At 32.8% G+C, this 16,706-nt stretch overlaps 1 protein-coding gene across 2 annotated transcripts in view; it reads left to right on the plus strand.

Moving 5' to 3' along the window:
* LOC121416281 (sorting nexin-24-like) overlaps positions 1-13,710 on the plus strand; it is a 30,043-nt gene extending 16,333 nt beyond the window's left edge. Inside the window, exons 4-6 of one of the 2 annotated variants that reach the window (XM_041609815.1) lie at positions 633-712; positions 7,084-7,119; positions 11,503-13,710. In XM_041609815.1, the coding sequence (XP_041465749.1) occupies positions 633-712; positions 7,084-7,119; positions 11,503-11,641 (255 nt within the window). In that variant the 3' untranslated portion in view covers positions 11,642-13,710. The remainder of the gene's footprint in view (positions 1-632; positions 713-7,083; positions 7,120-11,502) is intronic. The other variant, XM_041609816.1, reaches the window with a different exon arrangement.
* The last annotated feature ends 2,996 nt before the right edge of the window (positions 13,711-16,706 follow it).

Here is a 16,706-nt window from a genome sequence, read left to right on the forward strand (position 1 = left end):
GTACTTAATCTAAACCTTGAATATTATTTAGAGGTGTTGCGGTCTAGCGTTATCTCTTTTTGAAAGTGAATGTTGAGAAATAGCAAAGTCCAAAAGTTTCCTAAATCCTTAGTATGTGTCAACAATGCAACAACAGTTTGAATAGAAAGTATTTTATCACTGATTGGTCAAAATTTCATCATCTAACGTGGTTCGATTTTGCCTGTCATCCCATCAGGACTTTTTATCAATTTTTCTTCTCAAACCATAATAGAACGCATAACCCCAGTGGGTGATGCTAAGAACTGTTTTGCTATTTACAGTACTGTGTCTGTAGCTGACCACAGCCACTGTACCATTGGATTGAAATGTGGAACATATTGTGATGCGATACCAGGAAAATTATTCCCTGCTTTGGCTTTGCACCATTGACAAGGACGTAAAAAATGGAAAAGTTCAACACCTGTCATTTATGTGACAAAAGTTTACGGGGGTCACCATAGTCATTGTTTGTACATGACTAATTAAAAAATAATTTAATTGTCATGAAAAAAGTTATAAAATTTGGCATAATTTCTCTTTCTACAACATATGATATGTGATATATATTAAGTGTATCTAATTATATGGCTTGTTCTGTTAATTCATTATAGGGTCTGCTTGATAAGGATTCTATTCCTAAATCGCTGCTCACATTCTTACATGTGAAGAATTTCAGAGCCATCAGCTATGAGTGAGTAAAAAAAAAGAAATGAATTTTTGTTCATCACTGATGATGTCACCATGAAAGTATGGGATGTAAACTTTGATCGTTGATGACTGTTTCTTGTACAAGCTACCAGTTATTTAGATTTATGTACTATTCCGTGCCAGTATTACAAAGAAAAAATTAGTTAACATATAACTTTCAATTAATCTTCACATGAACATAAAAATCAAATAATAGTTGTCATCTCTATAGCCAAACTTGATAAGGAGATGAAAAGAATAGGGCATAATTGTTGAATCGATTATTGATTGAAATTTGAATGGAAGTTATAGATATATATATATTTCTTGGAAACTTCCAGAGAAGGAGACAGATCATGTAAATCCAAAAATTTTAGGTCACTCATGTTTGTTCCAATATTTTTGTCTCACCTGCATAGCAGAGTGAGACTATAGGCGCCGCTTTTCCGACGGCGGCTGCGACGGCGGCGTCAGTATCAAATCTTTATCTAAGGTTAAGTTTTTGAAATGACATCATAACTTAGAAAGTATATGGACCTAGTTCATGAAACTTGGCCATAAGGTTAATCAAGTATTACTGAACATCTTATCAGAGTTTCATGTCACATGACCAAGGTCAAAGGTCATTTAGAGTCAATGAACTTAGACCATGTTGGGGGAATCAACATCAAAATCTTAACCTGAGGTTAACTTTTTGAAATGTCATCAAAACTTAGAAAATATATAAACCTAGTTCATTAAACATGGACATAAGACAAGACAAGAAGAATCAAAGATAAGAATAAAAGAACCCCAAAAAATGCAGATGTACACAGAAATTTACCTTCTAGGACCTTTATTTTAGTGAATTTCTAGTCCAATAATTATCATTTGACAAATAAAGTTTTGATCACATGATCTGTGGCCTAGATCTTGGGGGCATATACCTCCCCCCCCCCATCCGGGAATTTAAGCGAGCAAGCTTCTGTAACCCAGGTATATGTAGTTAGGATTAAAAGGGGAACTTACACTATGTACATGTTAACCAGATGTTTGTTGTTCCTCAAAAAGTATTATCTCATCCAAGTGGTGTGTGTAGATTTACCAGGATTTCTATACTGTCTAATGGTGTTCTATTTTCCTCATGCATAGCAGCATTACTGAGCATGTTAAATCTTATTTTATAAACCTTCACAATGTTGTTTCTTGAAGCACCCAATTTTAAAACTTTTCAGGACAATTATTAAGAGTTGAAGTAGGATTGAATCACTGTAGAGTATAAGCTTTCATATGCTAAAAGAAAAACAACCATTTGTTTTTCTAAGAAATCAATATTGGTTCTCAATTCCATTGTTTATTGCACTCTCTGACTCAAAAAAGCACAATTGCCAAGGACGGTAGACACCCTTTCCCGCAAGGAATAGAAAGCTTGAAAATGGCCAACAGTTTAACCTCGTTCTGAAGCAGATAGTGAAACACAGGGGGAGGAATATAGGTTTGATTGCTACATGTTAATCATATTTAATTCAACCCCTTGAGAGATTTAGGATTCTAACCAGCAATGAGATGGGCCTCAAATTACCATCCAATTTACACTTTAATGGTTCTAGGATTGCAGATAATTAGACTAAAATCACCGATTGGGCATATCATGCAACGTTGTTTGTTGAGCCATTCTCTTTTATTCATGTGCCATACTCTTTATTTTTTCATGGTTCAAATACGCTGAATTTAAATCACATGTTTTGGGCTTAAAATTTTTCTCTCCCGTTTAGGTTGAGTTCGGTAACTTCAGTGAATTTTTAGGGGCCGTGCTGTCCTTATAAACTGTTAGACATGTGATCATCAATCTGAATAACAAGGAGTGATAGGAGTAGAACTTTAAACATGGAAAAGAATCAAAACAAGTTAAAAGGGAAAAAGAATGAATTCTTTGACCATCAAATTGTCATTGTTAAAGAATTTAAGATGCATGCTTTCAGCAAAATCGACTTTGACTCTACCCTGACGTGACTCAAATTGCATTGGTTTGGGATAGCATATCTCATCTGAGAATTGACTATTGTTCATTCATATTATTGACTCAGATAGATTTGCTTCCGAGCTCACTCAATAGATTCATCTGATTGGTTTGATGGCATATCAATTTAAAGATAAGAGATGTTTTATTTCTTTAACACAATTATTTCCCAGAATGCTTGGATGTGTCAATGAGATTGCACAGTGTGCAGATCTAATGTTTGAGTGAACCTCACATTCAATTCAATTCTATATTCAATTAAGTAATTGTGTGGGTTATTTTTTACCAATTATGACAAGTTATATATATTCTAAAAGCTTAATAGGATGCTTTTTTTTCAAGTTCAATAGAAAAAATTGGGGGGGGGGAGGACAGTCACATTTTTTGCAATCTTTGTTTGACAATTCAGAAAAAAGGATATATTTTTTTTCATATCTCTCTCCCAATCCTGCATGCCATGAATGTTTACAATATATTCTATACATAGGATATTGATTTTCTTTTTTTTTTCTTGACTTTTTCCTAAGACCTCAAATTTAATTCTTCCTCCATTCCCTGCACCTATATTGCAGTATTGATTACATGAGGGGAAAGGGCGAAAATGAAGTAAAACTACAGTTTTAAGAAATACATGTTTAATGGATTTAGGTTTTGTTGCTCACTTTACTCTATATCCAAAGCTTGACTTTTATTCAAAATCCATTTCAATATTTTCAAGTAGTTCTTAAAAATTAGCGGGCTATAAAATCTTAACAACTTCCAACTACATGTAAATATAAATGGTTTTGTATTTTTTTAAAGCATTTGGATTTTGCTTGACTGGTACATGTACTTGTATATGAAAAGAATATTGTGAAGTTTGATGACATTTGACCCCACCTTACATGTATGTTAACATGTATGGGATCACAAAAAAGGGACATTTTTTAATAACCTGCACAAGTGGAGTGCACATGTTTTTGGTGCCAGGTGATCAACATGTTTGCATTGAAATTAGCTTCAATACGATACGATACCAAACATGTTCATTTCATAAACTGTTTATTGATAGATAATATTTTGTCATGATTAAAATATGTTAGCGTGGAAGCGTCGTGGTGTAGCGGTTCTGACTCTCGCCTTGTAATCAGAGGGTCGTGTGTTCGAATCCCACCATGGCCTAGTGTCCTTTGACAAGGCCACACTTTGCCACTCTCCACCCAGGTGTTAAATGGGTACCGGGTAGGATGTGAAAGTCTTTATGTAGTATGCCTAGCAATTGAGTCTTGGAACTCTTGTTGGAATGCTCCCCAAGGAGTGGACAAGGTGCATACATTGTATGCGGGCAAGCAAGGATTTAAAATGATAAATTTTGAAATATTTGTTAGAACGCAGCGTATAATGTGGGTAAAAAGACTTTTGTATGGAGAAAGAAATCTGGGGTGGAAGTTATTTTTTGATTATTCCCTAAGTTCAGTTGGAGGAAGGTTAATTTTTCTATGTGATTATGAAATGAAAAAGATAAAAAGTAAGTTGAATATTCCATCTTATTATTTGGAAATGCTAGATGCTTGGCAAAAGATTGATAATTTAAGACATTTCAATGGTTCTAGAAATCCAATCATTTTCAATAATAAGAATATTTGTATAAAAAATAAAATGATATTTGATAAAGATTTATTAGAACGAGGGTTAATTAAGGTTGAACATATCATTGACAATGGACATGTTAAACCAGTCGCATATTTTTTTAACCTTGGTATGGGAAGTGATCTTTTGTTTATAATAGGTGAAATATATCATGCAATTCCAAGTGATTGGAGAAATGATTTAGGTTCGATACAATTTTGTGACATAGACTTAATTAATTATAATATAAACTTGCTTCTGTTGGGGAGGGAAATTAGCTTTAAGGAGGTATTATCAAGAAAAATATATGAATATTTTATTAAAGAATTGCAAAAGTCATATGATTTACAGATAAGAGATGGACAAAATAATTATAATTATACAGAGAAAGAAATTAGTGAATGTTTTTTTAGACCCAGAATAACATTATTAATTGGAAGACAGAGGGAATTTCAATTTAAGCTTCTGCATGGGGCAATTTACACTAAAGTTAATTTGTTTAGATTTGGATTTGTTGAAGATAATCTCTGTTCGTACTGTAAACTGGAAACGGAAACATATTCCCATATATTTTTGTCTTGCTTAAAGGTCAAACTGATATGGGAAACTTTGATACAGCGATTTGAATTAGATGAAATAAAGGACTTGAATTGGCGGGATATATTTGTTGGTTTGTCAGGCAATACAAATAGAATAAAAAGTTGTAATACTATTATCTTTATGGTAAAATATATATTATTTATATTTAGAAAGGAGGGGGTTTTACCAACCATTGACGATATACATAAACTTATTTTAGAATATAAGGATCAAGAAAAGAAAATAGCTATTAAAGTGGGGAAATTAGGGCGGCACTTGCAAAAATGGGAAACAGTAAAATTGTGACAAGGTTAAGTTGTAAGTCTTTATTTACTTTCAATATATGTAATGCTTCTCCTGTGAGCTTGTTATATTCAAAATTTTTCATCGAATTGTTTTGTACTTTTAAACATGATTTATTTATAATGAGTGTGAGCAGATCTTCTGGGCAGTGTTGTGTTGGGTGTGTGTGTGTGTGTGTGTTTGGGTGTGTTTTGTGGTGGGGGGAGGGGGAAGTTTGGTCTTTAAGCATTTTTATAATAACTGATTTCATTGTTGATTTTTTTTTTAAAGATATATATGACTCATGATTTTGTTAAGTTAGTGGAAAAAAGTGAAAATATGAAGTGTAAAGTATTATATATGATTTGAAATGTTAAATTGAAATGTTATGTTCATGAAATCAGAATAAAAACATTATTCAAAACAAAAAAAAGGATCCGATGACCGGGGTAATAATATATCTGTAAAGCGCTTAGAGACGTCGTTCCGATGTATTAAGCGCTATATAAATGCGGAATGTTCTTATTATTAATATGTTTATGCCTTTGTAAAAATGTAGTATGGTTCATAAATTACAAGGGAAAAAAGATATTGTCCAATGAGGACATGGTAGGCATTTTATTTTTCTATCAGCTTTAGATATACCAAAGATATATTTATTCAGTCAAAAAGAAAAATCATGATTAAAAGGAATGTGAAAAAAATGGGTGTGGCTTATGACGTCAATATGATAAATGCTCAAGGATGCCCACTTGGCTTCCTTTGGATTCTCGAAGAAGACACCAACACTTTGAGCAAAATAATTGCATACATGTATACCCAACTTCATGGCTGTGTTGTATTTCTACTGGACTACAGGGGAAGATGATGATTATGATGATGATGATGATGATGATGATGATGACGATGATGATGACGATTATCAATGACGATGATGGAGATTATAATGATGTTGATGAGACTATAGTGGTGATGATGATTAAGATGGAGATGGTGATGATGATGATGATGATGATAATAATTTTTATGATGATAATAATGATCATGATGATGATGGTGGTGGTGGTGGTAATGATGATGACGATGGTGATGATGATGGTGATGATGATGGTGGTGGTTGTGATGATGATGATGATGATGATGGTTATGATGATAATAATGATGATGATGATGATGATGATGATGATGATGATGATGATGATGATGATGATGATGATGATGATGATGATGATGATGATGATGGTGGTGGTGGTGGTGGTGGTGGTGGTGGTGGTGGTGGTGGTGGTGGTGGTGGTGGTGGTGGTGGTGGTGGTGGTGGTGGTGGTGGTGATGATGATGATGATGATGGTGGAGATGATGATGATGATGATGATGGTGATAATTATGATGATGATGATGAACATGATAATGATGATGATGATGATGATGATGATAGTGATGATAATCACGATGATTATGGTAATGATGATATTGATTAATGCCGATCTTGCTGATGATGATAAATTTCCTTCAACTTCTGTTAGCTTTTAAATTGATAATGATAGAAAATGATGTGAACAGAAAAATGTTCTGTCCAATATGTACCATACTTCTTGGTGCACCTGGGATGCTAAACTCAACATGTATTACTATTTTAATGGTGCACATTTTACATGTCCTATAATGTTATCAAAAGCCTTCCAAAAGATTTTTTTAATGCTGTATATAACTAGATTCTCATTTTTACCATCAAATGGCTATCAATGGAATCCTTGATTTTGATTGTCCTTTCAGCATGCGTTATTACCACATTGAATGGCAACAGGGCCCATTATAATAATTCAATATATTTTCTGCATGTTCAAAGCATGACAAATCAGAGCTGCTTTTATTATAGAGTATCTTATGATTTTGGTTCCTTCTCACAGTTCATTGGATGATTTAGATACTAAAGAAACCTCAACGTGAGTGCATATTATTTTATATCCCCCTCATGAATAACCATGAATCAAGAAAGCATTCTAATACAGTTTTGGGTGTACATCTAGACCTTCCATCTTTCCATTTCAAAATTTGTCATCATAATTCACAGCAGCTAACAGTGGCATTCATCTGACATATTGTATTCCAGTTGACATGAAAACTGACATGCTTCCTGCCTAACTAACTACACATCAAATTGAAATGTGACATTTCCTGAAATATCATGTAGGCATGCATTTATAATCATTGTCTTGTATCCATTTGCCTATATGAGAAGTTTTGACCTACCCATCGCTTGGTTTAACTGTCATTCATGGTCTAATCTTCCACATTGTCTGCTTATCATTTTCAAGTTTGTCAAATGAAAATATCATTTTGGTTTAGTTCATCTAGTCATAGAAGTAGTGTTGTTTGACTGATTACTGTACTGAAGGTATCCCTACTGAAAATTAGACAAAATGGTAAATGGGCTCAATTGCAATTAGGCCAAAATAAAAGGTAACGTAGAAAAATTGGTTTTGGATCTACATGAACTAGGATAAGACTCTTTGGGATTTATAGATCATCACAGGCAAATCTTTTACATTCAAGGGTTTCAACCAATAATATATGGTCTTTGGTTGAAACCCTTGACAGTATATGGTTTTACTGTACTTCTATACATGTAGTTTGATCATTAAAGGTCAAGTCCACCTCAGAAAAATGTTGATTTGAATCAATAGAGAAAAATCAGACAAGCACAATGCTGAAAATTTCATCAAAATCGGATGTAAAATAAGAAAGTTATGACAGTTCAAACTTTCGCTTATTTTCAACAAAATGGTTTTATGAACGAGCGAGTTACATCCAAATGAGAGAGTCGATGATGTCAGTCACTGAGTCTCACTCACTATTTATTTTGTTTTTTATTGTTTGAATTATGCAATATTTCAATTTTTACGAATTTGACGATTAGGACCTCCTTGCCTGAAGCACAAAATTTTAAAATAATGGAATTCCATGTGTTCAGGGAGGAATAAAACTTCATTTCACATGACAATGACGAGAAAATAAAAATATTTCATATAATAAAATACAAAAGAAATAGTGAGTGAGTGATGTCATCAACTCTCTCATTTGGATGTAACTGGCTCGTTCATATAACTATTTTGTTGAAAATAAGCGAAACTTTAAAATGCCATAACTTTCTTATTTTACATCCGATTTTGATGAAATTTTCAGTGTTATGCTTGTTGAATTTTTCTCTTTTTATTCAAATCAAGTTTTTGTTGGGGTGGACTTGTCCTTTAATGAATGATTAGTTAACAAAGTTTTGGTGTCGGGTGCAAGGGATTTTCTTAAGGAATGGAAATGGGAGGCAGGGAAAGAATTAAATACATAAAGGAATGATTTAAAGAAATTTGTACTGATACTGATAGAAAATAAACTTAATGAGAAAGTCAAGCCATAAACTTCATGTATGATTGGTCTGGGCTTTGCCAAGGGTTTAAAGGCCATCCAAATCACAATGTTGAGTTGAATGAAAACTCAAGCAAGCAAATGCACATATTGTGTATTGCAAAATTCATCAATATGAGATTTGTAAAACAACAAAGTTGAATTGGAAGAACATTATGTTCTTTTATTAGTGTCACCAAAGAAAGAGTGAATGATGTCGCTTACTATAATTTCTGTTACGTGAGTCGTCAGATTCTTCAACTTTATATAAAGTCAACATGACTTTTTAGTGAAAATACTCAAATCTTATCTTTAGAACATAATTTTTTTAGAAATCTGATTTGGATGAAAGTTTAAAAGCATAATGAGCATTTTTTTTTTCTCTAGCTATTCAAATCAATTTGTTGAAAGGTGCCTTGATAAAGGATTTTCAGTATTACTTTCATTTATAGTTAAGGGAGGGTGAGAGATATTGTCTGAGACCTGATATTGTCAGTTTATGATGTGATGTTTTGATATTTGAGAGATGATTTGTGTTGAATTTCTGAGCGTCGCATAAAAGGGGCTGCTATTTCAAAGATCTCCTCCTTCTCTTTATCTCCCTCTCACTTGTCCATGCTCATAACCATTCAGTCTTCATACTGAATTTTTTTTCGTCTTCATTTCTCCCATAAACACATGTCAGAATGTCTTATTTACAACTTGGTATTCTTTCATTAAGAAATCCCTCGCACATGTGTACAAATCAACGCTTATATGCCTCCATATAAACCTAATATAACCCACCATAGAGCCAGTGATTAATGTCCAATCCTTATTTTCTACTCTTTATTGCCATTCTTATATTTGACATGTTTACGCTGCAGCCACACCAGCAAATCTGACTTCTATCTGATCAATGATCTTTCATTGTTTAAAGGAAAAGTCCACCCCAACAAAAAGTTGATTTGAATAAAAAGAGAAAAATCCAACAAAAATAAGAAAGTTATGACATTTTAAAGGTTCGCTTAATTTCACAAAACAGTTATATGCACATCCTGGTTTGTATGCCAATGAGGAGACTATGACATCATCCACTCACTATTTCTTTTCTATTTTATTATATGAAATATGAAATATTCTAATTTCCTTGTTATTGTCAAGTGATTTATTATTTCCTCCCTAAACATGTGCAATTTGCATTAATACTACATGGTTCAGTCACGTTGGTCCTAATGTCAAATATATTTTGAAAAATGAAATATTGTATAATTCAAACAATAAAAAACAAAAGAAATAGTGAGTGATGGACATCATCAGCTGACTCACCTCGTTGTGCATATCACCGTTTTGTGAAAAATAAGCGAAACTTTAAAATGTCATAACTTTATAATATGTTACATCTGATTTTGATGAAATTTTCAACACTACGCTAGTTTGATTTTTCTCTATTTATTCAAGTAAGCATTTTCCTGGGGTGGACTTGACCTTTAAAAAGCTTTTGACGATCTGCTCCCTCCCCCCTGTCTTACAAGAAGTTACGATTGATCCAATCAACATAAGCTATATGGAAAAGCCATCAAGATCATTATTATTTTACTACAGGAAATTTCCATAATGTCCTTTGTAAATAAAGAGCAACACGATAAATTTTCAAGAAATGAATGAAGGTATGAAATATTCATGTACATCTTATCTAGAAAATATTAAGAACAAACATACAGTCAATATGTTGACGTTGCTGGCTTGCCATAGTTGCGGTTGATCAGATCAATTTCAACTCTTCTCGAAACAGACGGGCCCTGCATGGAGTAAGTTTCGCCCACAGGTGGGACTGTAGCTTTTATAGACTGTATCATCAATGAAAAGTAATGAGCAGAAACGGGAAATATACATCTCTTTCATTGATAAACATGCCATTTCGACTAGAAGCACACGCTACCTGTATTGCCAACTCATCCCATTGTCATGATTTACAACCTGCAATATATAAAACATCTACTGCCCCTCTTTGTATTAAAAGTTGTAAATCTGAACGGTAATAAATGCTTTTTGTAATAATAACAGAGTGTGTATAATGAGAGTCAACGCTACAGGTTTGTGATAGAAAATGATTTGGGGTTGATTTCCTTCAAGACAGGTGTGTGTTTGTTTTCATGTAAATAAAAGATACAGTGTGCTTTACGAGGACAGTGATTGCATGTTGCTGGGGAGAGAAATACTCATAAATTGTCAAAGTTTCATTTATAATCTCCCTTGTGTAGTTGTAACATTGTAATGTTTGGGATCGTTTTGCAAGGAAATAAATCAATATTTGGACCTGCATTCCCTCTGCTTTCCTTCTAAATTACTGACATGCAACATATATCACAAATTCATCATTGGCAATAGTTCTGATAATCAAAGAGAATGGTTAGATTGACTTTTTTTTTATAGTACATTGTAGTATGACAGTTTGAGAAAATAAGAGGGGAGTGATTTCCAGAGTATTATGGTATTGTTAAGGTATCTTGAACAATAAAAAAATTGTTTTTGATATAAAAAAAATAATTAATTCTCATTGAATGTAAGGATAGCAGGGTTTACTATGATTATTTTGTATTGTTACACAAAATGATTAATTGGTCTTTCCATTTCTGTTGATTGTCTTCTCACCTTGATCAAAGAATCTGGACAGAATATGAATTTTAAAGCACGCAACAAAGAACATTCAGAATTTTTAAAGTTTTCCAATATTTTTTTTAAATATACAGTTCAATCCTACATTAGACACCTCCACTCTTGGATAATGGACAATTATTCCTACTTGTTTTAGTTGTGTATTTCAATAGGGGAATGTGGATTTAAAACATGATTATTTCTTGATGCTTTGCATGTGAAGATAAAACAAATTGAGAAAACTATCCATCTATCCAATTGTATTTTGTTTCTTATTTCTCTTTTTACAGTCACCAGCCAGTAATGGGCTTTGAAAGTGATCCATTCTTGAATGCCTCGCCTCCAGAGGGGGGTATTCCTGATATCTTGACGGAGGGAGTGCGGCAAGGATTATATGATGATCCTGAAAGTTCCAGTTCAGCCTCTTAGGACAAGAAAGGCATCTTTGTTTGACATGCAATCTAGAGCTATTAGGAACATTTGCTTTCATATATTTATCATAAAGTAATGCAAACAGTTGATTTGTAAATATTTCTAATGCTCACTAGAAGTTAGTCAAACTCAAATGTACAAGTTGAAGTGATGGTAAAAGATAGAAGTGAATATTCAAACAATTATAGTAAGCCTTTAATAGGATAGCACTCACAAATTTTAAATGATACCTTTAAAAATGTTTGAAGTTACATGTAATTGTTATGTCCCGCATCACTTACCAGGCATTGCTTGTATCTAATGGAGATGGGCCTGGATCAATGTTAGAATATCCCAAACACTATGTTTTATTCAATTGGTTATGTGTGCTATACAAATTATGGTTTCACTATGAGTTTCAAGGTGTCACTGCGAGTTTCAAATACATGTGAGTAGATACACACCTAGTATGAGAATAGTTTTTCACATTTCCAAGTCCTCATCAAAGTTCCCGTTCGATGTTGAACTTGTTGTCGGTTGCATTAAATTTAGCTTTTAATTTGGGAATCAACATTTATTAAACACTAAGAATTACATGTATGAGATTTATTTCATGAAAGTAACCTTTTGTATTAAAAGTGTGTGTATTATGCTACCATTTTGACTACTACTGAATTTCATGATTGATCTGAACATGAAAGAAACTTTCTGTAGGCCTATATATATGTTGAATTGTTTGTCACTGCAGTTCGTTCCAACATACATCATCAATATCCACCCGTAAAATGTTATACAAATGTACAGTGTTATTACATGTATGATATATTTTTATATATTGTAGAATTTTTTATAACCGTGTCGCGTGCAATATTTATTAAAAAGTGATGATGCATTTTGTAAAATGTTTCATAGATTGATATGGTAAGTTCCCAGTTAAATATTTGAACTAACAAGAATATAGTCTAAACAATGTTATCTTAATTGTGATCTTTACCCATTCTGGGGTTATTTTGGGGATATTCTGATTTGGATAACATCTATCATTTCAAAGATCATTTTAATGTAAAAGATAGTACCCTAGTTTTTATCTTCCAGGGTTATTTTTATAAGAATTACAGATTTGCAGAAATTCCCTTTTGACATGAATATTCTCAGTTATATTGATGTAAATATGCATGCAAGATGGTGTTGTACTCCCACATATGGATTTTCTAAGAAATGAAGAGTTTTATCAATCGTTACTGTGTTATAAAGTGCATCTCCTGAGATTCATTGAAATACATGTAGCAGCAGTGCCAGCCAAGTATATACAATGCAATCCAAGCAAGACAGTCATAATTTGAGAAAAAGTAGATGTGGCCTTAACCATCACTGAAATTTCATCCCGCTACCTTATTTAGCCAAATCCATCAAATTACATCACTATCCGAGAGAAAGACAGCCAGCATAGTCCGCTGCGGATAAAGCTGTCACTTCAACGCTGTTTCATCAGTCATAGACTGAAACCTCTCACAAACCCTTGTTCTTTCTAAACAAACCATTCCGGCATTGTGGTCGCAACACGGGGAGATAGGATAACGTGAGACTTTTGTCTGTCAGCAAGGGATTAGAGCATATACGCAGTTTGTCTGGCCTGTATATACAAAGAGTTATTTGATCGTGACTGCGGGTTTACATTACGCTTTCTTGACCATTACAATAATTGCATGTGAATGCAGGATATCGGGTAATCATCATCGTGGTGGTAGGATGACATTCCTTTAAAGATACATTCATGTCTGATTGTTCGTTCAGGTGGAAATCAAATTGTTTGATGAGAATGCACATCCAAAACACTATCTCCTGATTATTAGAAGATCAACATTCCGTTAATAGACCAATCAACAAGAAGAAGAAAAAAAAAAAAAACATTGGGGGCCATTTTTTGCAATTATGTGACCAAAATCATGAGAAATCTTGACTTTAATTTGTTATAACTCTCAAAAGCTTAAAGATTTAGCAATTTGATGTTTATATTGACAGTTACAGGTTTGGTCAACTATCACTTGGAAAGAATGCATGATGACAACAATATGCATGTTCAAGGTCAGAGTTCAAAAGAAGTGGGTCACATGTGTGACACTTTAAGGTTACACACCTGACCAAGAATGGCCCATCTGAAGGGCATTAGCATACTACACACTTTTGTCTTTACTGTATCTTTCAGTGTTGATGAATAGTGCATCCCCCCAAAAAAAAAAATGAAATTCAATATTATTGTCAGTATTTTATGAAATTTCAATTAATTATAATAGCATAAGAGAGTAAATCAACTAAGAATTGATATCATAATTCATTTTAGAGCAGTTCTTATTAATGTTAAAAAAGTTGAGTACATACTTCTATTTCTGTATTTTATGCCATTGATGCAGTGCATAATTAAACATGGTGTATAAGTAATGTACCATATTATTTATCAATATTGATAAAATTGTTGTTATTTGCATGTAAAGTTATGAGCTCTTTATGATACCTCAACCAGGGAAAATGGTCAGGGAATAACAAGTTTCTGTTTTTTCTTAAATATTATTGTTGACCGACATTATTTCAGGAAAAAGGTTTACCAGTCCATTGTGTTGATGGTCAAAAAATAACAAAGTCTTGTATATTGCTGAACTGCTTATGTAGCCCTTATGGGATACACTGTATTTAAGAGTCTTAAAAGGATGCTCCAGGCTGAAGATATTTATATTTCAATAAATAGAGTAAAATTCAAAGAGCAAAATGCTGAAAATATAACAATCGGATAACAAAGTTATTGAATTTCAAAGATTCGCATTATTCTGGTGAAAAAGTTAAAGGCATGTCTTCATGAATGTTCATTAGGTTGGCTGATGATGTCATATCCCCACTTGTTCCTTTGTATTTTATTACATGAAATTAGGTTTATTCAAAAAATTTCTACCAAGAGCTGAAATGATTGGATTGACAACTGATTAAATGCATCAGTTTATTGCTGCAACTTATTTCATCATATAGTGGAGACACATTATTTGCACATGTATAGAAAAACTGAACAAATATGATTTCATACAATAACATAAGAAAAAGGAATGTGGGGATGTGACATCAGCCCACCTAATGAGTATTCATGATGACGCGCCTATATTTTTTTAAACAAAATATTGCTAAACTTTAGAATTCAATAGCTTGTTATTCATTATCCGATTTTGATGAAATTTTCAGCATTTTGCTTTATGAATTTCACTATATTCATTTAGACATAAAATTTAATATTCTCAGCCCTGAGCATCCCTTTAATTGGCTATACATAAATACATTGCATGTACTTATTTCCTCAGAAGTTAAAGCCAAGTCACCAGTTCTCTCTTTACCCTATATATTTCACAATATCTGTGACTATAGAATTTTATCATCATCTGTGTCGGATGTAATTAATTCACTAATGCAGTTTCTGTAGATTTACAGCAGTCTTCAAATGTCACATCCCTTCCTATTGTAAATTTCAAATTATTCCCTTGGTTATGTGCAGAAAATTGACATTTTCAATCTATTAATGTTGTACCTGGGTTGAAAACATCTGGGTTTCTTTGCCAGAGGCTGGCCCAATATAGCAACAGTTGAAAACTGATTACTAAAACAGCAAACAATGAACTTGCTGTATCTCAGGAGAAATTTGTGTAAATATCAATATATTGCCATGTTTATGTGGGGGGTTTTCAGAGGTGGTTGGTTGGGAAGTCAGAAAGTAGAAATACACTTCACTTTACAATATCTTTCGTGTGGATGGTGGGAAGAGTTGAAAAGGACAGAAAGTATGCTTTTTACTCAAATAGACAAAATTAGAAACTAAAAGCAAATTATCTCAAGCAAAATATGTTTACAGGTTGTATAATATGTATAGTAATAGATTTGAAAATTGCACTAAGTAAAAATGAATTTAGTTCCCTCACAGTGACTAGTATCTTATTTTTAGTGCATTTACTTATATACGTTTATGCACCTGTATTATAAAACACATTTATATTGTTGAGAAATTTGAAGATTTTTGTTGAATAGAATATATTGCCTAAACTTTGCTTGCCTATTATGTACATGTACAAAAAAAAATTAGTTCAAAAAAGGTTTTAATTAATTTTTTTAAAGGGAAATGTTATCAAGGCTGCATTGATTTGTCTTTAATGTCACATAATGTTCTACTTGTTATTCATTCCTTAAAAGGAACTTTGATATTCCCAATTTTATATTACCATTTATCAACCAAAACACGTTTACGTTTTGATAATCTACTTAAAACTTTTAGATGCATATTCAATCCTAATTGCAAATTCTTAGGGGGATCCCTCAAAGAAGCAGATTTGTAAAATTTCAAAGAAAAAAATATACATTAATATGTTACTTCTCAGCAAAACTGAAAAGAGCTGATTTTCCAATAACTTTCATACCAAAAATTATGTATTTCATTCAGAACATACCAAATTTGTTCCTATCAAGTGCAATTCTGAAAGGTCCGCGATTGGTATGTCGTGGTCTAGTGGTTCTTACTCTCGTGGGTTCGAATCCTAGCCATGGCATGTTTTCCTTCAGCAAGAAATTTATCCACTCTGTGCTGCACTCGACCCAGGTCAGGTGAATGGGTACCCGGCAGGATTAATTCCTTGCATGCACTGAGCGCTGGTGTAGTAGCTTGAGCTAGAGCCGGGGTAATAATGACAACGCTTTGTAACCTCGGGCAAAAGCACTTTATAAATCCTGCTATTATTATTATTATTATTATTATTGTTATTATTATTATTAATAGTAGTAGTAGTAGTAGTAGTATCAATATTATTATCATTATTGTTATCATAATTAGTATTATTATTATCAATATTATTATTATTATTCATTCCTTAAAAGGAACTTTGATATTCCCATTTTTATATTACCATTTATCAACCAAAACACGTTTACGTTTTGATAATCTACTTAAAACTTTAAAATGCATATTCAATCCTAATTGCAAATTCTTGGGGGATCCTTCAAAGAAGCAGATTTGTGAAATTTTGAAGGAAAACAAATATATTAATATGTTACTTCTCAG

This window comes from Lytechinus variegatus, chromosome 5 (assembly GCF_018143015.1).
Source record: "Lytechinus variegatus isolate NC3 chromosome 5, Lvar_3.0, whole genome shotgun sequence".
NCBI lineage: Eukaryota > Metazoa > Echinodermata > Echinoidea > Temnopleuroida > Toxopneustidae > Lytechinus > Lytechinus variegatus.